The sequence below is a fragment of the Pongo pygmaeus genome, chromosome 14, assembly GCF_028885625.2.
Source record: "Pongo pygmaeus isolate AG05252 chromosome 14, NHGRI_mPonPyg2-v2.0_pri, whole genome shotgun sequence".
Classification (NCBI taxonomy): Eukaryota; Metazoa; Chordata; class Mammalia; order Primates; family Hominidae; genus Pongo; species Pongo pygmaeus.
The window spans coordinates 59,899,517-59,924,611 of record NC_072387.2 but is presented as its reverse complement, the minus strand read 5'-3'; the positions used below and the strand labels follow the sequence as shown (position 1 = coordinate 59,924,611).

The 25,095-nt window shown below is 40.9% G+C and overlaps 2 protein-coding genes across 4 annotated transcripts in view; one reads left to right on the top strand and one right to left on the bottom strand.

The window, feature by feature from the left end:
• INTS6 (integrator complex subunit 6) overlaps window positions 1-9,943 on the top strand; it is a 101,517-nt gene extending 91,574 nt beyond the window's left edge. For all 3 annotated transcript variants that reach the window (XM_054446311.2, XM_054446310.2, XM_054446306.2), the window contains one exon: window positions 8,193-9,943. The gene's annotated coding sequence lies outside the window, so the exon portion shown is untranslated. The remainder of the gene's footprint in view (window positions 1-8,192) is intronic.
• Window positions 369-21,697, bottom strand: SERPINE3 (serpin family E member 3). Its single transcript, XM_054446313.2, has 7 exons — window positions 21,442-21,697; window positions 18,035-18,268; window positions 15,287-15,496; window positions 14,113-14,311; window positions 7,387-7,487; window positions 1,151-1,237; window positions 369-696 (listed from the first exon to the last, which is right to left on the bottom strand). Exons 1-7 carry the CDS (start codon window positions 21,695-21,697, stop codon window positions 509-511), a joined length of 1,275 nt encoding a protein of 424 aa, XP_054302288.1. The 3' UTR covers window positions 369-508.
• Between the last annotated feature and the right edge of the window lie 3,398 nt (window positions 21,698-25,095).

Here is a 25,095-nt window from a genome sequence, read left to right as displayed (position 1 = left end):
AAGACTTTGTTCAATGTTGTCGAAGCCTAAGGATATTTGTGTGTCCTTCTGATGTACTGAGGCTTTGCCGGTACCACACCATCTTTGGATTACCATAAGGTTATGTAGTAGGACTTAAAAGTACTAGGGCAAACATTTGATTTTTGAGAAAGATCAACAGAACAGTATAGAAATCCAGGTGCATTCATTAGAATACTAGGATCACAAGAGGACTACTCTGGTATACTCTAGTGACCTGAAAAAACTCTCTAAAATGATAAGAAAGCTAGGGGACAAAGGGAAAAAAAGGGCAAGATTTATAATTTATTTTACTTTCATGATTTTTCCAAGTATCTTCAGAAGTAGAAACCTATAGCATTAAAAAAAAATCTACATTAACTATATATGAGCTGAGAGAATGAGAAGGTAAAAAACATGGAGGATAAGTTTCCTTTGTACTTATGAAATATTCCCCTTTTTTAGGATACAAGACAGCAACTGGGAAGCTTTTGAAGCACCGTAAAAACAGCTAGAAAGAATGGTTATTTTTGAGGGGATAGTGGACAAATGAGCCCTTGTTGCTAGAGAGACACTGATAAATTATCTGAATCCTGTCAAAAAATACTGTAATACCTGTGTTAGGTTCTCTCAGGAAATAGATGAATGGCCGATCTGCTTTAAAAATAGGAATCCGAGACCTTTTCAATAACAACAGAGCTGCAGGAAAGAAAGAAAAATCCCATTGCATTTTCTGTGCATTTTTAAGAAAATAACTATTGGTTATGAAGTAAGTTATATCCCATAAGTTTTTAAGAAATCAAAGCATCCTAATGGCATTTCATTGTTTACTGTTGTGATGGGGGTGCAGATGGGAAAATTAAAGAGAAAAGATGCCATTTAGCCAATCCTGTCTCCTGTTTTCAACACATTCCATGGAATAAATTCCTTATTGAAGGTAACTTTCAGAATTATTTTTATGGGATGGATATCTCTTCTTCCCCGTCATTTTTCAAAAACTTTTTGTTTTCTTTAGTGTTCCTTTTAAAAAAATGCTATACCACACCTGAACTTGGGGGTTATGGAAAGATTCAGAAGTGTGAAGATTCAACTAGGTAAATTTAAGAAAGGTAGATATGGGTGAGCAGTGTGACTGGGTATTCTCTGAACATACCTGTGGCTCCAGATGCCTTGGTGCCTTCCTCCAAAACTTCAATCTTGGCCTTGTGGATTGCTTCAGAAACATAAAAGCCATCTTGGCCTAACCACAGAAAATGATAAAAATGTGAGTTGCTCATTAACATTTTTCTAACACATTTAGAACACATTCTTTAAAAATGTACTTACAAAATTTATAGTATCCACTGCTGCTTACTGTGTAGCTACGGAAAGAGTGGAAAATTCTGTTTTTGTTTTTACTGGAGGCTCAGGTAGCTGTTTGGAAAATTCTTAAGACTCAATATTTTACCAAACTTTAATTTGTTATATATATTTAATTTGTTAAATATATGTAATCTCTCCCAAAATAATATTCAGAGCACTGCCCCATTTTTTCAGTGGTTCATTTTCAGAAATGATTTCTAGTTAAAACTACAATCCCTCCTTCAGCCATTATTTCCTAAACTTCAGTGATCATAGGGTATGTGTTAAAATGCAGATTCTGTAGCCCGGGAATCATTTTCACCAAGCTTCAGAGATCATTTCCCTTGAATGCCTTTTTGGACTGCATTTTAAGAGCCACTTTTAAATGACAAAAGTCACAGGTTTTTATTACAGGCTTTATTGAGGCACAATTCGGAGTAATATGAATGTGTCTAGTGTTGCATGACTGTATTCTGTATACTTAGGTGTATCAGTTATGCAATTAATTTGCCTCATGGGCTAGAATCTACAAAGCAAATGAGAGGTTAGTATAAATGTTCTATGTACTAACAGTTTCACAGATTATAAGTTTAGCAAATAGGACTAAGTGATAATTTAGAGGAATTGGCTGATTTTTGTAAGCTAATCATTAACCATTTTTAAACAGCTCCAAAGATGAAAGGATACTTGATGACACAGTAAAAAATGAAAGATTTAGAACCAGAAGAAACTTAGGAAATCATTCAGTCCAATCCTTTCATTTTAGAGTGAGCTGTGAACTCACCTGAGATCACACATTTGAACAGCAGAGTTGAGAATATTCTGATTGAAAGCCCACTCCACTCCCATCCCACCCCTCCCCTCCACTCAAACACTGCCGCCTTTCAGAAAGTGTATGCTAGTCAACTCCAACATGCCACTGGGAGGTATCTGTGGCATGAATGTTAAAATGATCAGTTTGATGAACACATATTGTGTGAGGGAGCTTTGTTTCATCTTAGACTAATGCTTAAATTGGTTTGTGTTTGTCACGCACATACAGGAGATAACCCATGAATGCCATGAGAGAATAAAACCAGACCAAAATAAAGAATATGCGGCATTCCATCCATCTTGTAAGGTGTGCACAGGATGTTGGGAGTTAGCTATATTCACTGTAAGGAACAGTTAGTTTTCCAGCATCAGTGAAGGGGACAGGAAGGGCCAGAGGAAGTAAAAATCAATAGAAACATTCACTAGTGTCACTTGTCCTAAAATCAGCGAAGAATTTGATTTATTTTAGCAGTTGGTCTTTTTCTGTAGGGTCTTTAAGAAACAAATTTCACTATGAATAATTAGCCCCTCTTACTAGCTAATTAAGCAAACTGAAATGCAGTGCCAAAGTTACAAAGAGAGCTTTAGGGTTAAAGAATGGTTATTTGATAGTCAAAGTTTATGGCTTTTACTAATCTCCGTGACTTCATTACTATATAGGATGGTGTCTGAATATTTTAAATGAATGTTGGTGAAATAAGCAGAGATTCACTATGAAACCCCTTATCAGCTAAAATACAGTAAATGTGTTTGTATTACTCTGGGCACCTTGGCAGTGTGAGAAATGAGACCAGTTGATGTGGATGAGTCTGGTTAGATGGGCCAGGCTACTTCAGTATTTTGAAACTGCAACTGAAGAGTTTCATTTGAACAGTTTCTCTGCATCAGACTATAGGAGTGGTCCAATAATTGACATTTATATGTTTGCACAGCCATAAACCAAGGTCCATAGCCTATGTCATGCCCCAGCATCAGCATCTTTTAAATTTTATCTCTGGTAAGAGTTGACATTTCAAAAGACCAACATATGCGATAAAAATGAGAATTTGGGAGTCATCTATGGTTTTGCATTTTTCCTCCCGCTTGATCTTGTATTACAGATTCCTATTATTTTTTATTGAGTAGCTATTGAAATATTACACAACTAATGAAATGAACCTAGAAGTCAAGCACAAAGGGATTCTCCTGGTCTTTTTCTACTCCCCTGAAGTGTTGACAGCTGCTTAGTGCCATTGAGGGACATACACCCTATTTTCCCAAAAGTTGTTCTCAAGATTGTTTATAGGTGGCATTCTGTAAAAGGGTTCCATGATTAATTATATGTGGGAGATGCTAAACAGTCACTTTTGTTTTCAGTAGGGGACTTCTTAGAGCTGCTAATCTGCTAACTTTTATAGTGAATCTCTACAGGACAATTATAATACATAGCGTTTAACCATAGAACCACCCACACCATTCTCTGTCCCAGATTTACAGGATTAGCATTTTGGGAACATACTTTGGGAAACTGTAGCCCACCATAAACCCGCTTGCTCCTACAATACAACATTCTATATACAAAGCAAAGGGGTGATACTCTTCCTACCCTCCCTCCCGGCATACTCTCCACTCTTCTTCCATAACATCTTCTATGGGTTTTTACCTTCCTTTTTAGACTATTAGCTCCTAGAAGCGTAAATGATGTCTTAATCATTTTAAATATTTCTTTGCCCAACTTACATTAAAAATACTTGGTACATAAATGTGTTTAGTAAATGCTGGATGAATTAATAATAGACACCCCTTACCACTATATGAATGGCCTTGATGTTCTTTAACCTTGTTAAACTTGTAAGGAAATGCTGATTGGTGTTTGTAGAACCATAAAGGCATGGCATAGAATGGGTAATCTGCAAATGTCAGCCAAATGATTGTTTCAGTGCTTTGTTGGTGGACACCATTATTCTTTGTGTATGGCTGGTCATACTCAAAAGGTTTAAAAGTCTTCAAAACATGACATTGTATAAACATTGTGTCCCTACATTTCATCCTCAGATTCTCATAAATCAGGATAAACATATCATTTGCTGTTTCTTTTGTCTTTACAATTATTATTTGCTGTAGGCAGTTAGTGGCTTTTAAAATGTTATTGCCAGAACTTGCTTCTAGTTTATCTTTTTCATCTTGTCACTTAGTTGCTAACACTAAGTGTTGGGGCGGGGGGAGAGAGAGAGACGTAGCACCCGGCCCAGGATAGAGAGAGAGAGAGAGAGTGCTAAGAAGAATCTGAAATGGCCTTTGAAATTAGGCTATGGTTAGTTGCTTTCTCCATTTGTCTCCACTAGCCCACTCCGCACCTCTTTCTGTTGCAATTCTGACCAGACATCTGGTGTGGCATAAGTTAGCTTACATAACTTCCATACTCAACCAAACAACTCTGGTTTGTTCATTTAAGTCATAGTAACAGAGAACTTGTACTTCCTACTGAGCAGAGACTGGAAACTACCTACTTATAAAAGCCAAGAACAAGACAGTTTCTTCAGAGTTTCAAGTTTGTGCACAAGGAGTATTTTGTGGACTAGGAGGCATGGGTCTATATCAAATCCTGCTGATCCTAAAGCCAGTGGGATTGCTTAAGAAGAGTATCTTTAGCTGGCATCTTCAGTGTGAGTGAAACTGGAATTATTCTTAAAAGCTGCATAACATCTAGTATCAAGGAGACTGGGGGGAAACTACACTCTGGTTTCAGTTGGGCCTTGAAATAATATTGAATTAGTCCTTAAGGCAGCAAAAAAAAATATTTGATGCCAAGAAGGAAGAGATGAGTGACTTGTAAATGGGGAAAGAGAATTTGAGTAAAATGATTCTGGGCTTTGGGACTGAAAGGCCAAATGTTTGCTGTGGTTGTTGGAGTTCCATCAATAGTACAAAACTGCTTGGTAATCCCTTGTAAACTGGAAGAAGAGAGGAGAGGCCAGCATTTTCTGATCACTTACTCTCTGGCAAGGTCTCTGCTGATGTCATACTATAAGTAAATGATTTTGTTTCTACAATTAAGTTGTGTGGTGAGTGGTAGTTACCCCCATTTTAGGAATGAGGAAACTATTTCTTGGAGAGATTTGGTGGCCCTGTCTCTAGAATATTAAGTTGAAAGCCCATTTGGGCAGAGAAGTGGTTAGTCTCTTGATTATGTTTAAAGAAGGACATTAAGAAGCAATAATTTGGTTGGCAATCTTTTTCTATAAAGGGCCGGATATTAAATATTTTAGCCACTGCAGGCCATATGGTGTCTGTCTCAACTACTCAATTTTGCTGCTGTAGCAGGAAAGCAGCCATAGATGATTTATGAATGATTGAGAGTGGCTATGTTTTAATTAAACTTTACAAAAGCAGGTGGTAGGCCATTGTTTGCTGACCCCTGCTTTAGAGGAACAAAACTTCATGAGAGAAAATTACCAGACTGGCATGTTTTGTCAGTAGGAAATGTGCATGCAAGCTTCACACTTGGCACATGATAATTGCTTCATAATTATTAAATAAGCCAGATCTGCCTGCCTACCTTTCTGCTGGTTTGAGCAAATATAAGTAGATTTGAATAGCATTAAAAAAAAAAAAGAGGTTTGGTATCAAAAAATGTACTTTTAAAACTAGGTTATTTATTAGATCTTGCCAGAGGAGTTTGTGGACCTTGGAAGCCTTTACCAATAGAGGAACTACATGATGTGTGTTAAGATCAGTCCTGTTTGAGGACACAGGGTTGATGGCACATTAGGATGTACTTTTAGGACATAAAAGGGAGAGCTTTAGGAGTTATGAAGGGACAGTCAGTAAGCCCTAGTGATTCATTGAATACAGTGATGTAGAAGAAAATATAGTTTTTAACTCTGATCATCAAAATCACCAACAACAGGGATGCCATGGCTGAGCTATGGAGTTGCAAGAAGACACTGGTTAGATTTTGCACATTGTCAAACATAGAATTCTCTTAAGTTCTTCATCCCTTGCTCTTTCCTTGCCCTCTGATCTTTTCACTTCAGTATTCCTCCTTTGCCTGAAATGTCAGATTATGCCTGTGTCAGTAAGGAAAGTTTCTGTTTGAGTCATTTGACCAAGTCAACAATATTTACTTGATATCCAACTGTGTGCCAAGCATCGTTGTGGACACTATGCCCAAACTTGACTATTGCTTTGCTATCTCTTTGCGTGTTCAGGCAATGAGTACAGGGCTGGTAGATTTTAAACTCTCTAGAATAGATTCTCACTCCTGTGTTTTATTTGATAAGTAACTGTCAATCTGGTCACATCTAAAGCCCAAACCAAGACTTCTCTTGTGGATCAAAATCTCAATTTTCTTGTGATTGCTTAAGAAGGAAGATTCTGAGCCAAGATTTAGAAAAGTCCACATTATGATGTTCTAGAATTCAAAATAGTGATTTTCAAGCTCTTCAGGTAAGGGAAATGTCAAGGCCAATGGAAATACCAGCTACAGTATAATCTTTGCACAGATAATTTACTATCCAGAGTAGAAACAAACCTGAGCCTTTGAGTTGGCAATAGTTTAGCCAATGGTGTCTTGAAAGGATTGTAGAACATAGGTTCTGGCATTCACTCCCTGTTTATATTTGATATAAATTTCCTATAATATAAGCAAACAGCACCTATTGATTGGTAGTAGCAATTCAACTTTGTGCAAAGAAATTCAATGTGGTTGGTGGAAAGGAGAACATTTTAAGGCAAGGTTGTAAGAGTATGGGTAATTTGAAGAAAAGAAATTGGACAGATGAGGGAAGGTTTCAAGACCAGCTTATTAGAAGAGGACAGAGAAGGTATAGGGAAGGAGGGAGGAAAAGGGTGTAGAAGCAAAGGGTGACTGAAGCTGATGGGACAGCAGGAGGTCATAATGAAGAATCTATTGCTGCAGCAATGCCTTGGGTACACTCCTAGTCATGACGGTTAGAGGGAGGGTCTGTTTACTGTGTACTGTGGACATTGACTCCATGGTGAAGGTTGTCTCTGAAAACCACGATTAAGGCCTGAAGAAACATCCCTTCCTCACAAGATCTAACCCAAATTTGACTGTTATTAGAAGCAACACATTCTTATATAAAACAGAGCACCTTTCTTATTCTTTTACATAATGTTGACTCTGATTGTTTACCACTGAAGGCTCTGTGGAAATGAGAATCCCTTAGTCAAAGTATGATAAAACTGCCCCAAACACAAGGCTAGAAAGTTTGGAAGAAGAACCGTTTTTACCTGAAATTCCTTTCAAGTTAGCTTTGAGTGGATCAAAAAGATCGGTGACTCCCCAAGAATTTAAAATGCTTTTTAAGTTGAATTGATTTTGGATCCTAAACCTAAAAGGCAAAAACAAATCATCAACTTTCAAAATTCTCACTCAATATACTTTCATACACACCACATGAAGTCCAAAGTCCCTAACTTGGAAGTCCGGCTGGCTCCACCAGATTTATTTCCAGCTTCATCTTCCATGGCGCCTTCCCATAAGCCCTAATCTGACCACACAGGGCTCTTCCCCACCTCTGTACTCTTGTTCCTGCTGTTCATTCTAAGTCTTCCCATTGACTTTGATTGTCTTTTAGTTATTATCCATTTTTCAGTTGTTACCTCCTCCTCTTTTCTTCAGCTATTTTGTGACCTTTGGTTCTTAAAGCCCCATTAACACCTTGTTCTGCTCTTATGATATATAGAACATTCTGCTTCCTGTTAGTGTCATTTATGTTATTGTAAACTACCTGAGAAGAGTGGCTATCCCAATTCATTTTTTAAACACTTTTTTTTTTTTTTTTTGAGATGGGGTCTCCCTATGTTGCCCAGGCTGGACTTGAATTTCTGGCCTCAAGTGATTCACCTGCCTTAGCGTCCCGAGTAGCTGGGACTACAGGTGTGCCCCACTGTGCCAGACTCCAATTCATTTTTATTTCTTAATAAAAATTAATATTTAATGAGTGCTTACATTATGCTAGATACTATAAGAGCTTTATGTGGATTATTTCATTTCATCTTCATATAACTATGTTATTATTATCCTCATTTTACAGATGGGAAAATCAAGACTTAAAGAGTTTAAGAAACTTGCCCAAGATGACATAATGAGTATGTGATGGACCTCGATTCAAATCAAGCCTGTGTGTGTGCAGAGCCCATGCTCTAATCACCTACATTTTGCTACCTCCCATCTCGTGTGGCATCTCACATATAGTAGGTGCAGAAAAGAGGCTGTTGACTAATTGCCTTATTGACAATTAATAGAGTATTTTATTTAATAGAGTGTTTATACTGGATAAAATATATTTTCATATTTGCTATGTGCAGTTTATGCCTTTGGAGCACAGTGGGAAAAGAATGGAACTTAAAGCCTTGGTTTTCCTAGTAAACCCTTTGAGCACAAAGAATCAGTACACCAATTTTATATTTCCCCAGGGACAAGGCATTTAAAAATTTACTGTTGAAAGATCCTTTAAAAGGGCTGCTGATATTATTTTTCTTTGAAAATAAAAAAGATCAAAATGGAAATTAGATGGTGTTTTTCTATAAATAATACAGAACTTGCAGGAGAATAAAAATATTGAACAAGACCATTTAATATCAAAGGTCTTCATTGCTATACCAGACAGTATGACTCATACTTTAAACAAAAGTATCATACTTTCTCATAAAGGTATGTTTTGAATCTTCAGAATAGTTTCCAAAAAAGAAATATACTTTCTCCAAGTAAGCTGACATTTCTCCCAAAAAATCTTAGACTATCTCTTATGAAGTTTTCTTAAGTACTGAAAACACATCCTTTTTGAAACCTCTAAATGCTGAAACAGTGGTTATGAGCATGGACTTGGGAATCCAATGCCTGAGTTTGAATCCTGGATCAAGTAACTACCTGCAAACTAGTTACTTTACCTCCATGGGAAGTTACTTTACTTCTCTTTGTCACAGTCCTCATTTGTGAGATGACCATAATTGTAATGCGTCTTTGTAGGGTTGTAAAGATTAAATGAATGAATCCTTGTAAAGTGCTTGGAACAATCCCCAGCACAGCCCATGCACTTATTGTTACCATTGTGATTTTTAAATTATTTTTCAATTATATTGAGAAAGTTAATTAAGCGCTATTTGAAACTAAATATGATTATGGTGGGTAATAAAACTGGATAATATCATTTTTCATAAACTAAAAACATCAGTAAAAGTGAGATATGACTATAAAAGATTAGAGTGATTGTCTTGTATGGCTATGAAGGCAGATCAAGCAGAAATGCTACAAAAATAACTTGAGTAAAAAAATACCCTTTACCAATACCAGACAAGGATATTACAAGAAAGACAAATTACAGACCAATATACCTTACAAATATAGATGCAAAATCTTCAACAGAATACTAGCAAATTGAATCCAACACCATATAAATCTCACCATGACAAAGTGGGATTTATCCCAGGAATGCCAAGTGGATTCAACATATGAAACCCGATTAATATACCATATTAATAGAATAAAGGACAAAGGCCACATCACCATCTCAATAGATGCAGAAAAAGCATTTGACAAAGTCCAACACCCTTTCATGACTAAAAACAAACAAACATCAAACATACAACAAACTTTGGATAGAAGGTAACTTCCTTAAATTGATGAAGGGCAGCTACAAAAACCCCACAGCTAATATCACACTTACAGTAAAAGACTGAAAGCTTTCCCCCTAAGATCAGGAACAAGACAAGAATGTCCACTCTGACCCCTTCTATTTCACATGGCACTGGAGGATGAGTAGGACAATTACACGAGAAAAAGAAATAGAAGGCATCCAGGTTAGAAAGAAAGAAGTAAATCTATCTCTATTCACAGGTGACTTGGTCCTATACATAGAAAACCCTAAAGAATCCACACACACAAAAAAACCTATTAGAGCTAATAAAGGAGTTCAGTAAGGTGCAGCATACAAGATTAAGATACAAAAATCAATTGTGTTTGTATACACTATAGAACAATCTGAAAATGAGTAAAAATTAAAAGGAGTAAAATACTTAGAATAAATTTAATAAAAGAAGTGCAAGACTTGCATACTGAAAACCACAAAACATTGTTGAAAGAAACAAAGAAAGACCTAAATGGAAGGAAAGATATTCTGAGTTCATGGCCCAGAACACTTAATATTGTTAGAAAGTAATACTCACCAAATTGATCTACAGATTCAACACAATCCCTGTCTAAATCCCTCCTGCATTTTTGGCAAAAATTGACAAGCTGATTCTAAAATTTATATGAAAATGCAAGGGGCCCAGAATAGCTAAAACAATCTTGAAAAAGAAGAAAGTTGAAGGACTCACACTACAGTAATGAAGACTGTGTGGTACTGGCAAACATACAAATATCTATGCCTATAGGATAGAATTGAAAGTCCAGAAATAAACTTATACATTTATGGGCAATTGATTTTGACAAAGATGCCAAGAAAATTCAGTGGAGGAAAGAAAAATCATTTTAACAAATGATACTGGGACAAAGGGATAGATACACACAAAAGAATGAAGTTGAATCCCTACCTCATACTATATACAATAATTAATTCAAAATGGATTAAAGACCTAAATGTAAGAGCTAAGCCTATAAAGTTCTTAGAAAAAAACATACACCTAAATTTTTGTGACCCTAACTAGACAATGTTGTCTATTCAATAGAATATGGCATCAAAAGCACAAGAAACAAAAGAAAACATAGATTAATTGAGCTTCATCCAAATTAACAACTTTTGTGCTTCAAAGGACACTGTTGAGAAGTGAAAAGAAAAACCACAGAATGACAGAAAGTATTTACAAATCATATGTCTGTTAAGGTACTAGTATCCAGAATAAAGAACTATTACAACTCAATAATAAAAAGACAACCAATTTAAATATGGGAAAAACCTCTGAAATAGACATTTCTACAAAAAAGACATTTCTCCAGGTACATGAAAAGATGCTCTACCTCATTAGTCATTAGGGAAATGCAAATGAAGTCCACAATGAGATACTACTTCACACCAACTAGAATGGCTAAAATAGAAAGATGGTCATTAACAAGTGTTGACAAGGATGTGGAGAAACTGGATTACACACACATTGCTGGTAGGAATGTAAAATGGTGCAGTGACTTGGAAAACAGTCTGATAGTTCTTCAAAACGTAAAATGTTAGGGTTACCACATGACCTAGTAATTGCATCTTAGTTGTATATCCAAGATAATTGAAAATATATATACACACAAAAATGTGCACTTGATTGTTTCTGGTGGCCAAGAAGTTAAAACAAGCCAAAATGTGTCTAGGCACTCAAATATCTATAAATTTATGAATAGGTAAACAAAATGTAGTATATCAATACAATGGAATATTATTCAGTCATAAAAAGGAAGATAGTATTGATTTATGCTACTATGAACCTTGAAAATATTATGCAAAGAAGCCAGACACAAAAGGCCACATATTGTATAATTGTACAATATGTAATTGTATAATTTCACTTACATGAAATTCTGGAATAGGCAAATCTATTGAGCGCAAGTAGATCAGAGGTTGCTGGGAGGTGGGGAGGGGAGCTGGGAGTGACTGCTAATGGATATGGGGTTTCTTTTTGAGGTGATGAAAAGGTTCTGGAATTAATAGTGATGGTTGCACAACTTTGTGAACATACTGAAAACCTCTGAATTGTGTACTTTAAAATGGTGAATTTTATAATATGTGAATTATATCTTGATTTTCTAAAAAAGAAACACTCCTAGAAAAGCATAAACCACACACCATGATAATCAGCAGTTCCTGGGAGGAAGGGCAAAACTCATTTTGAATATGTGGGATCTGGTGGATTTTAAGAAGATATATATTATATCTAATATCAAAACATGCTCATGCTCAGCCTTCTATGTTGACCTAATAATCAGATGTTTTATTCATTACATACATATTTGGCATTATTAGTCTTTCTTGTGGGACATCACATGATTGTGGTTATAAATAACCCTTAACACATTCTTGGTTTTCTTGATTATTCCTTTAGTATGCTAAGCGTCCCTCATGAAGATTAACAGTCCCTATGCACTTTTTTATTTATTTATAAATAAAAGGTTACTTTGGAAGCTAGACACCATAATTCATCCAGAATCTACTAGTGCACTGCTTGGTGATGTCTAACCTGAAAGCACATCTCATAGTCACACAATTTTGCATTGCTACCCACAGTGTGTGAAATTTTTTTGCTCTTCTTAAACAAAAAATGCCTGCTGACTGCAGAGCAAGTCATACTAAAAGAAGAATGAGTGATTTGAGAGAATGAGAGGTAAATTCCTGCCTAAAAGCTGACTTTGTGTCTACCATGATCCAAAGTTTATACCTAAATCTAGACCTAAGACAGTTTTTACTTTTTCTGTTTTGTTCCCCAAAGGATTTAAAGCTAGCTTAAAAACAAACAAAAAAAAAAACTTGGTTAGTTTTACTTGTGAAATAACTTCATTTTCCTAAAAACCTCTGTCCTTCTTGGACAGCAGTCTTGGTAGTCTTAAGGAGATTAAAAAAAAAAAAATTATCAGAATGAGGTTAAGTGCTAACTAATAGTTGTGTTACTAAGATTTCTGCCTTGCCTTGCCTTCCCTGCCTGCCAGTGTTTTTCAGGATCACTGCTTGAGGGTTTGAGACTTCTAAAAGTAGAATCAGGACGGTGGAGAGTTCTCAGTGGAGCTGGGAATTTCCCCGGGGTCTCTTCCAGGGAAGAGCTGCTCGAGGATGAGTCCCACTATCTGTCTCTTAAACCCAAAAAGGTTGTGGCAAATTCCCGCACCAGCCTCCTTTTTCTCTCTACGTTTGACATGGAACGCTGCTCTTCCTTCCCTTGCTGAGTTTCTCTCAAATATAATAGGAAGATTAGGGTTGCTTCTGCTCCCTCCCTGAGAGATCTGTTGAAATATCCAGTATTTGGGTTTTGGTTTGGGATCCAAATATTTAGTTTTGAGAGATACACTTTACCTTAGAGTTAAGTGCACCTTTTGCCCTGGGTTATGCCAGATCTCACTTTAGACCTTGGCCCTTAACTTGCTGGGTCTCTCTTTGTATGTTTTCCTTCTAGTGCATAGATTTATTTTTAACTCCTTGAGGGAGTACTGCCAAGGACTTTGCCTTTGCCTACTGGAAGCCCAGGCAGTGGAGAGAGGCCAAGGCAGCTAGTGGCTACTGGACAACATTCCTTGCTTAATGCTGGTCAAAAAATGGTTATAAATTTACTCTGATTTCAAATATATCACAGAAGCTCATCATTTAAGGAAGCCCTAAGAGGAATCTTTTTGTAAAGTTATGAGTTTTGCTAATAGATTTTGTTTTGAAAAAGCAACATAGAATGCCACCACTTCACTTTTTGATTTGTATTTGTACCTATTGGGTCTTCTTAAAGGAGAGTTCACCTCCATTTAGAAAGAATGAGAACCTTCTGCATAGAGACTTAAAGTGTCAAAATTTTATGCCTTAATTTGGCTTCTGATCAGAATTTTATCTGTATTTGCTCAATTACATAAGTCATCTTATCTCTTTGGTTTTGCAAAAATGACAGTTGTATACTCTTAGGATGGAATAAGATTTGGGCAACGTTCCTACAAGGGAACCACGAGCATTTCCTCTCCAAAAACTGGTTGCCGCCTAGGGCTGGATCAGGGGGTCCTGGGGGACTCCAGTCCAGCCCAGTGAAGGCAGAATATCTTGTCTTGGAAAGACTCTGGGAAGTTAGTTCATTTCAGTCTGTGCCATGAGCTAGCCAGCGGCGGCTCTGAAATGGACTCAAACTCTAGGGTCACTTCCTCTTGGTCTAACTTCTGGGGGTACACATTAAACAAGTCATCCCAGTGGCTAAGCACAGACCCTAGAGGCAGACCACCTGTGTGCAAATCCATGCTCTTCTGACTGCTGGCTGCACAGCACCTGTGAGGGGGACTCAGCTGCTCACCTGGGCAGGAACACATCCATCCTGGCTCTCCTCAGGCTGGTGGTCCAGAGGTGGATGGTGCTGGCTGTGAGGTGTGGCTCGATGTGACTCAGTGGGGTGTCTTTGTCACGGGGCAGCACCAGGAACAGACTCACTGCACTTCCCAGGTAAGGAAGCTCCAGCACCCCCACCTGATGGCCTGCAGTGTCCTGGAACTGACCTGAGGGTACAGTGGATCAGAGGTCAGCTCTGTCCCAGGAGCCAGGAGAACGAACCAGTGTCAGACCCTGAGAGAGGCTGGCTCAGAGGACTGGAAACAATAAAATGGAGCATCCACCTCACCCTCAGGAGGCAGTTTCAGGCCAAAGACTGTTGGGCGATATGGTCATTTTATAAAAATCCTAGACCTAGAGTCTTTAAGATACCCTCACAGGACCAGAGTCAGAGGCTCTGTAGGGCTGGGTATGGGGGGGACGATGGCACGTGCAGAACCACATAGAGTAGTGCCCCCTTATCCTTCGCAGATATGCTCCAAGAACCCCAGTAGAGGCCGGAACCTGAGGATGGTAACGAGCCCTGCATATACTACGTTTTCTCGATCTGATGACTGAGATGACTACTAAGTGACTAATGGGCATACTGTAGACAGCCTGGAGATGCTGGACAAAGGGATGGTTCATATCTCAGGTGGAACAGAGAAGGACATCAGGAAATTTCACCACACTATTCAGAAGGGCTTGCAGTTTAAAACTTGAGAGTTATTTGTGAAATTTTCCATTTAATATTTTCTGATGCGGATAACTGAAACCTCAAAAAGCAAAATCATGGATAAGGGGACAGGGTACTACTGTACCCGGTCTTAAAGGAGCAGGCAATTCAATCCTGGCCTATTGTGCCTGCCAGGGTGGCAGTTTGGTCCAAACTCTACTAGTGCAGAAGGAAATGTCAAGCATGAAACTGAGTTTCTCTTCCATATCTGTGTCCTCACTGTCTTGTCAGAGCACACTGTCCAACACTCCTCTCTAAAGTCTCCGGGCACCTTAGTCTTTCCTTCCGCCATGCACGCCCAGTCCAGCAGATGGACGCTGTGGAAACACATCCCTATCGCTTAGGAGCAGGGACCTGGCCTCCTCTCTCCTGCCCTCAGGCCCAGGCTTCCTCTCCCTTTAGACAAACCAGCAGGGGCAGAGCTCACCGTAGTTGACCTCGGCCATTTGGTGCATCATGGGGACCTGAAGGATGAGGCCATGGGCACAGGTGAAAGGCAGGATCTGCGTGTCTGTGGAGGAGAATCTCTTCCGCCAAGTGCCTTGGAAGGACATGGTGCTCACAAGCACAAGCTGAGCAAATGCTGCACTGACTTGCTCCCACAGCCAGCCACCAGGGCCCTCACTGGGGCCCTCACCTGCAAGCAGGAAAGCAAGGGGGCCGTGGGTTAAATGTGCATTGAAACTGAACCTAACCCAGTGCCTGTGCGGACAAGGAGTGCAGAGTTAAAATGCGAAAATGAAGGTCTTTTTGCTTAAGGTGGTCTCTCTCTTCATCTTACAATATCTTTTTAGTCTACTTAAGAATATTTAATTCCCTGTCTCAGCTCCTTGTGCTGTCAGGGACCCAAGGCACTAGGAGCTGCTCTAAACTTTTGGGGACTATTGAGCGATATGGTCATTTTATAAAAATCCTACACCCAGAGTCTTTAAGATAACCTCACAGGGCCAGAGTCAGAGGCTCTGTAGGGCTGGGTATGGGGGCAACAATGACAACCCCTGCTGGGGGATGAGGGTGTGGAGAGGGAAATGGAAAGTGAGAACTCAGAAGTCCTGACACCTGGGTGACCAGTCAGGAGAGGTGGGGGCAGTGAGGCATCTCTGGAGTTGGATTGGTAGCGTATTTATTAAAATCTGTTAATTGCAAATTGATATGTGTTTATAGCCAGCTGTTGCTGAAGACCCTGGTTTTTATTCTTTTCTGAACAGGTTGGGATGCTGCTCCTGGTTCTGTTTGGGGCCATTTCCTAGGAATTATTAGACATTCCCTCCCCAGGCAGACCCTTGGAAGGAGTATGTGCTGTGATGGGAGATCCTGCACATTGTCGCCCCCAGTCCCCACCCTGCCCCGCTGCTGAGCTGAATCTCTCACTGAGCCTTTGCTTAGACAACAATATTCAAGGTATGGTCTTTGGAGGGCTGCAGTTAAAATTTCATGCAGTGTCAGAAAGAGGAGCAGGCAGACCACCCCTAAGGGGATAGTTTTTGTCCCAGCTGTTTATTTGTTTAATACGCACACACTTTGTGCTAGGCTCTGTTCTAAGTGCTTTAGCAAATCCTCACCAACTCCTCCTAACAGTTCTATTGTTATTCCCTATTTCGCAGATGAGGGAACTGAGGCTCCGAGAAGTTGGGCAAGGTCACATACTTATGAGGGGTGAAGCCGCCATCCACCCAGTTAGCCAATGCAATGTGGATTGCATTGAAATAGAACCCTAGCAGCTCCATGGAAAGCTTGGATTTGAACCCAAGCAGCCTGGCTCTGGACTCTGCACTCTGAGCAACTGAGCCAACTGCCCCTTTTTCTTAGAGGACAATCAGCCTGCATTGAGAGCTGCTTCTCTGGCCTTACGCCCTGGCAGCACAAGGATGTGAGCAGGGAATTAAACATATTTAAGTAAATTGAAAAGACATGGTAAAATATAAGAGCACGAGAGAGAACTTTATTACAAAAGATGTTAATTTTTGCATTTAATTCTGCCATCCTTGTCCACACACTCACCGTTTTCCATTCAGTCATAGTATACATATCACTTCCTATTCTGCTTTTTTTTTTTTTTTTTTTTTTTTGAGATGAAATCTCGCTGTTGCCCAGGCTGGAGTGCAGTGACGCAGTCCCGGCTCACTGCAACCTCTGCCTCCCGGGTTCAAGCTATTCTCCTGCCTCAGCCTCACCAAGTAGCTGGGATTACAGGCACATGCTACCATGCCTGGCTAATTTTTTGTATTTTTAGTAGAGACAGGGTTTCACCATGTTGGCCAGGCTAGTCTCAAACTCCTGACCTCATGATCTGCGCGCCTTGGCCTCCCAATCCTATTTTGCTTTTTAACCAACACTGGGTCTTGAATGTTCTCCACATTGCTGTGAAACTTTTGAAATGATCAAGGATGCTGGAGCCATACCACCTGGGTTAGAATCCTGGCCTGTGGACCCTGGGCAGGAGGCTGAGCCTTCTGTGCCTCAGTTTCTCCATTTATAGAATGGGGAGAGTAATAGCGCCTACCCCTTAGGATTATTGTAGGGTGAACTGAGATAATCAACTTGGATCAGTGCTAACTAAATAAACTAAACACTCAGTAAGCGTTCATGATTTTAATTATCTTTCATAATAATTACAACTGTATAACATGCAGGTGCTGTACTACACTGATTCACACCTCATTGCCAGGCAGCGAGGCTGTTTGTAAGTCTCTTTCTTCAATAACACTGAGCTAAACATCTTACTGTGTGTAACTTTTTCTTAAATTATTTCCTTAACCTAAATTCCCAGGAAACCACTTTTTTTGGCTCCTGTTGCATTTTGCTATCACAGGTGGTTTATTATAGATGAGAGCAGAGCTCAGTGGTGGGACAGTTGCATGGGAGAAAGCCTGTGGGGTCCTCAGAGGTGGGAGGCTCTGAAGAGCATACTTCTGTGTTCTTGCGTGCTCTCGTGGCTCGTGTGTGTGTGTGTGTGCCCATGTGTATATTGGTGTGGGGAAGGGTCAGAGCAGGAAGAGAGGCAGAAAGGGACTTAGTGTCCTCTTGTCATTCAAGGGTAGGATCTCCTAAGAGGACAAACTTCTGCTGTAATTGAAGGTGGTCTGAGCACAATGGCCTCTGACAAGTGATGGGTGAGACTCTGTCTCTGCAGCCCTCTGCCTTAGCCTTGTTGAAATGAACAGTTTTCTTTTACCTGCAGTCTGTCTGGAGGCCCCTTCGCTAGTCTGGATGGCAGTGCTATTGGGCTCACTGAGGTCGGCTGGTTCCAGGCTGCTGTTAGCCCACGAGGAGACCTGCTCCACAAAGCAGGGGGACAGCGGTGTTCCCACTTGCACAAAAAGGTTGCAGGCCAGCTCCATCTCGGCGCCTTGGCTGGAGGTGGGTAGTGTGGCATAAACAGCATGCAAGAAATCTTTCACCCTTTTGTCTGTGAAGAACAAGTTGGGATAAGTTGACAAAGATGAGTGTGAGTAAGGAGTTAGCACAACCTCCAGCACACATTGCATTGAAATGGAACGCCAGCAACTCCACTCTTGCTCATAAGGTTCATCTACCATACAAAGCTGGTTTGAAAAAGTCATAGCTAATGTGCTCAGGAATCAGCCTGGATCCACCAATTAAAAGTTGGGAAGAAACCATGCTAGATCTGAAAGAAATCAGGCTGCAATGAAGTCAAATAGAAAAACACTACCAACATCCTGTAGATGAATAGAGGTTATTCTTCCTTAATTTTCTGCTTTAGGAAGGTTGATGTGTGCTGGAGTAGAGATTCTAGGGTTGGGAAAACAGCAGGTCCAGGGTGCAGGGTGATGGGGTTTCAAACACAACATCAGGAGATTTATGTGCAATGTCACAGTGACAATGATGGGAGGTGGCCGGGATGTTGTGCTGTCAATATGTCTTGTACGGGGCTTTAAATCCATTCCCACAACTGTGTGTCATGAACCTGAGTAACATTTGGATTCAGCCTTGTGTAGAACTATGCTTTCAATTTGAGAAATACAAAGGAAAGGTAAGAACTCCTCCCATCCCCCCTTTCCCTAAGACCCAGCAGACAGCTTGTGTTATTAATGTCAGTGAAAGGCTGCAAGAATGTCAAGGAAATAATAAGCATTTGAGAGAGTCGATAGCTTCCACCTTCGTGGATGGCAGCTGGACTTCTATTTATTTACTGTTTATACAGGAGATTGCTTCTTTCTTTCCATGATCAATAGTGGATTTTGTTTTCATGTTATTATTCACAAGCTACAGCTTCTGTCCTCTCCCAGGCATCCCATAGCTGGAACGAGGGCTCTTGCCCACTGGTGAGTCCAGACACAGTTGCCTACCCCAAGCTTCTCATTCCTGACACATGCAAGCTGAGTGTTTCCAGAAGTGAAGCCCCCTCGCTTAGGCTGCTTCTACTCCCTTTTAGGCACAGCACTGCAGTTATCTACAAACCCTCCCTGTAAGACAAAATGCTGGGTATCTTTTCCTCCACTACCTGGCTCCAGCTGGTTTTCACTGGGATGAAATTCTCACTCGCTTGGGGTCTGTCCCCTCTGACACCCTTCATGTTGCAGAAGCCAAGCCAGGAGGCAGCAGCAGACCCCCGAGTTTCCTGGCTAATGTTCTCTGGAGGCACGGGAACCCAGAGTCCACCCTGGCCAGGGCCCCCAGCCACGAGGCTGCAGAGGACAATAGTAGGCAGACATCACTTGTCCACAATATGTTCTCTACCAAAGCTGCTTCTGAGAATCCACAATTGCAAAAGACTGACTCAGAATCTTGATCTCATGAATCAGCCTACCTTAAGTGCTTGCATTTGAGTGTAGTAAGAAAAAAATGGATAAAAACATACTTATAATCAGATTTTACTCTATCGAGGAAGGTCACATGTATTTCTGAGATCACATTCCTAGGAATGTTGACTGTCTGCAGAGAAGAATTGAAACACTTCCCTTGTCCATAGTGTGGTGTGACCTGAGGAATTGTCACAGAGCTCTCCTCTCCATCTTTCCACCCTCTCTGGGCCAGGGGACCTGCATTCTTTTAGTCGGAAACATTAAAATAGCAAAGTAAGTTGGCTTGAAGTGAATTTTTGTGTGAAATCTTTTCTCTGCCCTAGCCTAGTTTGTCCATGCACATTTGCACACAGGAAGAACATTTTTAGACCTGCCAGAATATGCAATGACAGGGTAAAAAATGCCGGAGGTTGACTGTGTTCATAGACATTGTGCTAAACACTCAACACTCCTGATCACACTGAATGCTTTTGACAGTCCTGTGAATTGAGGGCTATTATTATCCCCATTTTATATATGAGCAAGCAGAGGCCCAGACAGATTAATAAAGGTGCTCAGTGTCACCCAAGTACAGGTGGTGGGGCTTTACTGCCCTGCCCGCCCACAGGGTGAAGAATGGATGGGCTGGGACGACCCTGCCTAGGACAGCTTCATTCTACTTTGAATGAACGTGAGGCTGCAGAGTTCATAGCCTCTTTTTTTTTTTTTTTGTTCTGTCTTTGCTGAATTCCTAGATCCTAGTCTAGGAAGAAAAATGTTATGTGTGTGAGTATCTGTTTTAGCTGGAGCTGGTGGATTGGTTCTGAGGCCAGGCATTGAGCTGAGGCACTGAGCGTAAGCAGAGGGGAAGCTGACCCGGCATTCGAAAGACTCATGCTGCTGCCGGCAGAGCTGCTTTAAAATACATAATCCATAGAAATAAGCTGGCAGATCTGGCACTGGCTAGAAGTCACAGATCTATAAAAGCAGGTTGGTCAAAAGCATGGGCTCTGAAACCAGGCAGCCTGGGCTTGAGTCCCAACTCTGTCACTTATTGGCTCTGTGAACTTGAGCATGTTGCTTCAACTCTCCATGCCTATTTGCTCATCTCTAAAATTGGGATGATAATAAAATTATCATCCTCAACAGAGCTGTTGTGACAATTAATTCAATTAATGTTTGTAAGTGCCTCCCGCACTGCCTGGCACCTAGAAAGGCACTATGCTAGGGCGTGTCAAATGAAACTGAAACATTGCCATGAAACCTATTAGGTTAGAAGGGAACCTTAAAATTCAAGGGTCACCACCATCCCAAAGTCTGAATGCCTTCTGTCACAGACCTGTCCAGTGATCACTCTTCCCCACGTGCACGCCATAGGGAGCTGAGCTCCCTATCTCCCAGGTAGCCTGAGCAGCAGGGTGAGCTGGAGAGAGTGTGAGTGTGAGCAGGAGGGTGAGCTGGAGAGAGTGTGAGTGTGAGCAGGAGGGTGAGCTGGAGAGAGTGAGTGTGAGTGTGAGCAGGAGGGTGAGCTGGAGAGAGTGAGTGTGTGAGCAGCAGGGTGAGCTGGAGACAGTGAGTGTGAGTGTGAACAGCAGGGTAAGCTGGAGAGAGTGAGTGTGAGCAGCAGGGTGAGCTGGGGAGAATGAGTGTGAGTATGAGCAGGAGGGTGAGCTGGAGAGAGTGAGTGTGTGTGAGCAGGAGGGTGAGCTGGAGAGAGTGTGAATGTGAGCAGGAGGGTGAGCTGGAGAGAGTGTGAATGTGAGCAGGAGGGTGAGCTGGAGAGAGTGTGAGTGTGAACAGGAGGGTAAGTGAGTGTGCACGTGAGCAGGCCTCTTACCATGGACGGTGTACCCCAGGGCATCTGCCAGCTGCTGGCCAGTGCTCCCTTCTGCTCCAAACTGCAAGATCTCCAGGGGGAGGGACACACCAGCAGGAGAGATGACAAAGTTCGTCTCATTTCTACATGCAGCCACGCTCTGGTAGAGACGAAGTGCAAACTCAGTCTTCAGCAATGTCATTCCTTCACGGAGGTGGCCATTTGCTCGGAGGAAGCAAGAGTGAAGGAGGAAGAAGGTGATCAGGAAAGGCAGCATGGAGGCTGGGAGGGTTCCTGCAATTCAGAGGGCAGAGATGCAGGGTAGGCTGGAAGCTGGTGATGAAAGAGGGCCATATCCCACAGAGGACTGGGACCCCCAGCTCTGTTTTTAGGGGCTGGGGACGGCTGAGGGAGACATGCATTGAGCTGTCTTGGTTACCCACCCTGAGGTCCACCCGTCTGGGCTGCAGAGCTGCACCCTCTTGTTTCAGCATTAGAAATACTCACTGTGGTCCTTTGGCAGCCAAACTGTGGGTCTGAAGATCTGCTTCGGCCACTTACTGGATATGTGACTTTAGCAAAGCCCTGGTCAGATCAGAAGCAAAGCATTATGTTGGGAAAAGAAATGTAAGAGGTAATCCTACTCATTGTTCTTGGTATTTAGCCAGCTTATAGCTGTGCTGTGTCTATCGATAATAATAATAAATAATTATCTACTATGTTAAAAAGGACTTTGTACATTTGCAGTTAATCATCCCAACAATCTCACTAGTATCTGTTATTATATTTCATCTATAAAGAGGATGATTGAACCTTTGAGGCCCAGTGACTCATTTATATGGGGAAAGAAACAGTGCTGTGACTCAAATCCTGGTCTTCTATGAGTGGTATATAAAATTTTGAGAATACCTATGTGCATTAAAATATTGATACATGAACTAATTGTACCTCGAATATCAGAATTCTTGTGATGCAAATTAGTCTCTAAAAAAGAATATTTTCACAAAGATAGTTCCTACCCCAGAAATGTACTCTTCCAAGGAAGAGAGATCATTAACTAGAAAATAATGCAAGAAGAGAAAGGCAAAGTAAAAAAATGTTTTCAATGACCATGCCACACATCCAGCCAGCAGCAGTTTTTGTTAAGTTGTCTGACTGTGGTATCGTACCAGACTGATGTAAGAAGAGGTCCAGAGTCACTTCCTGGACTCACCAGTGAGCAGTTCACCCTGCTACTCACACTCACTCTCTCCAACTCACCCTCCTGTAGAAGTTTGCAAGCAAGGCCACTGAGCGTGATGGTGCCTATTTTAGGTAAAGGTCCAAGATAGAAAACATCTTCTCTTTTTTCCAACCCTTCCTCCCTACAGCCAAGTACAAATGCAGTGCTTGGATGACCTTGGTACATAGGGCTCTCTCTCTCTCTCTTTCTTTCTATGTGTGTGTGTGTGTGTCCCAGCCCAGGGTCATTTGCAAAACTCTTAAGCCCCAGGGTTCTCGCAGCTCTTATAACCTCCCACCTCCCACAAGAACACTCTCAGCAATCAGACCTTGATGCCCCTGGGCTCCCCATGAACAAATCTCTGTCATGGCTCACCTCGAATGAGCCACTTACTCACAGACTTTTGTATCACTGTTGCACGTTTCCTTGCTCGACTCTGTTCTTGTGGGTCTCCAGCATTCATGTGCTCCCCTTTTAAAAAAGTGGAGCAGAATCTGCTTTGAATCACAAGACAGCACAGAGAGGAAGCTGGCGATTGCCGTCTCTGCCGGCGATGTCTCTACCACTCGGTCCAAATTCCTGGAGCCTGGAGGTCCTGCAGAGAGCCAGGAGAAGCAGCCCAGCCCAGGGCAGCAAAGCCCAGATCGGGAACAGAGCAGGGCCATGGGGGGAGAGCCAGCCACACCCGTCAAGCCTTCTTAGGCTTGTGACCTGGTTGTACCAGCAAGAAACCCCTCATCCAGCCCTTTGTCACATTGAGGAATTCCACTGATAACTTTGCTTGTTGGGCTTTTGCTGGGTACCAGGTACCTAATGCTTCCCCCCTCCTCCTGTGAAGAAAACAATAAATCAGTCATTGGGCATGACTTAAAACTTTCAGCAAATGAAAAGAAATTCTGCAAAAGAGAAAACAACGCAAGATATGGCACGATCAGTTCGGAGCAGGGTGACTTCCCTCATTTATTATTAATCAAAGTGAATACACTAATTTATATATGTAACTTAAGTTATTAATAATCTGGTTCTTCTCAGATACAACAGTTTGTAAGTCCAATGACTAATTTGAGAAAGAGACCATGTTGTCAATGAGTAGACACATATTTTTGAAAAATATGAGCAGGTTCTGTCTAAAGTCTGTCCTTGTGATCAATTCAGAATTACATACATTTCTATTAAGGACTTAGGCCTTGTATTAAGTTCAAAATAGATGGTAGCTTATATGTGGTTACAGATTAAAGAAGAACTGAATGCAATTCTTAATAATTATCTCTCAGGCATCTATAAGTGTTAATATTTGAAAATCAATGGACTGTTTTCACTTGACAACTACCCTTGTAATCAGTGGGTAATTCACTTTAAAGAGTTTTATTGCTGACACCCAAAACTGGGATTGTTTACAGGTCTTAGTTACAGTTCTATAATTGCATCACATAAAATATCCCCAAATCTTTACTTTAGATTCAGTGCAATTGAGAATGGACAGGGTATTCTCTAAGCCATAGTATGAAAGGAGAATAAACAGGTTTAACTTATTCTATAGCACCCAGAGAGGGCATATCATTCATCCTTCTGTCCATCTGTCCATCCATCCATGCATCCATCAATCCGTCTGTCCATTAATCTGTCCATCCATCCATCTGTCCATGCATCCATCCATCCATCCATCCATCCATCCATCCATCCATCCATCCATCCACCTATCCATCCATCCAACAAATATCTCTTGATCACCTGCTTGGTCACAAATCACTGTGCTGCTAGGTTCTGGGCATATGGCAGTGAACCAGTAACCTGGGCTCACCTTCTATGGGACTTAGAGTCTTGCTCACTGCCTGCGTATTTTAGATGTTGATGGTGATGGAGCGGCAGTAACTTGTGAGGACTGCCTTGTCACATTGTGAGCTCCCTGTAGCAGGAATTCCAGGGGAAACAGCTGATTCACTATTTGCCAGTGGTAGCAGTGGAGAGAAGCTTATAAAAAGATTTCCCAAATTAAAAAAAGGTTGTTTGTGTAACTTCTACAAACATTTCTTTCTAACTCTATGAACATACCATTCTAACTTGCTTTTAAGAAGCATCCTTCGGGAAAAATGCTAGGGAAATTTAACATACAGGATATATTTTCTATATAGGCTAAACATTTCAAAGTGTGAATGAATGAAAGATGAACTGCAAGTGATTTTTCTTCTGTATACTCAGCCTTGAACCTGGGTAAGTCACTGTGGTCTCTGACCATTTAAGCAGAGATTATCATGTTTATTTCTATCTTGCTGGGATGGATGTTCATTATACTGCTAAGTGAGGCTCCATTCTTGGAGATGTTTATTTGTAATTTTAACAACATATATAGGGAACATTATTGAGCACTTACTATGTTCCAGCTACTCTATTAGACCCTGTCCATTCACAATTGCAATGAATCCTCACAGCAATCCTATGAGGAATATATTAAT

Excerpts from the sequence above, each read along its gene's own strand:
- SERPINE3 (XM_054446313.2), bottom strand. The coding sequence starts at position 21,697 with ATGCTGCCTTTCCTGATCACCTTCTTCCTCCTTCACTCTTGCTTCCTC. Across the intron at positions 18,269-21,441 it reads CCTGGGGTACACCGTCCATG|ACAAAAGGGTGAAAGATTTC; the intron begins GTAAGAGGCCTG and ends TGTTCTTCACAG. Across the intron at positions 14,312-15,286 it reads AATGGCCGAGGTCAACTACG|GTCAGTTCCAGGACACTGCA; the intron begins GTGAGCTCTGCC and ends CTGTACCCTCAG.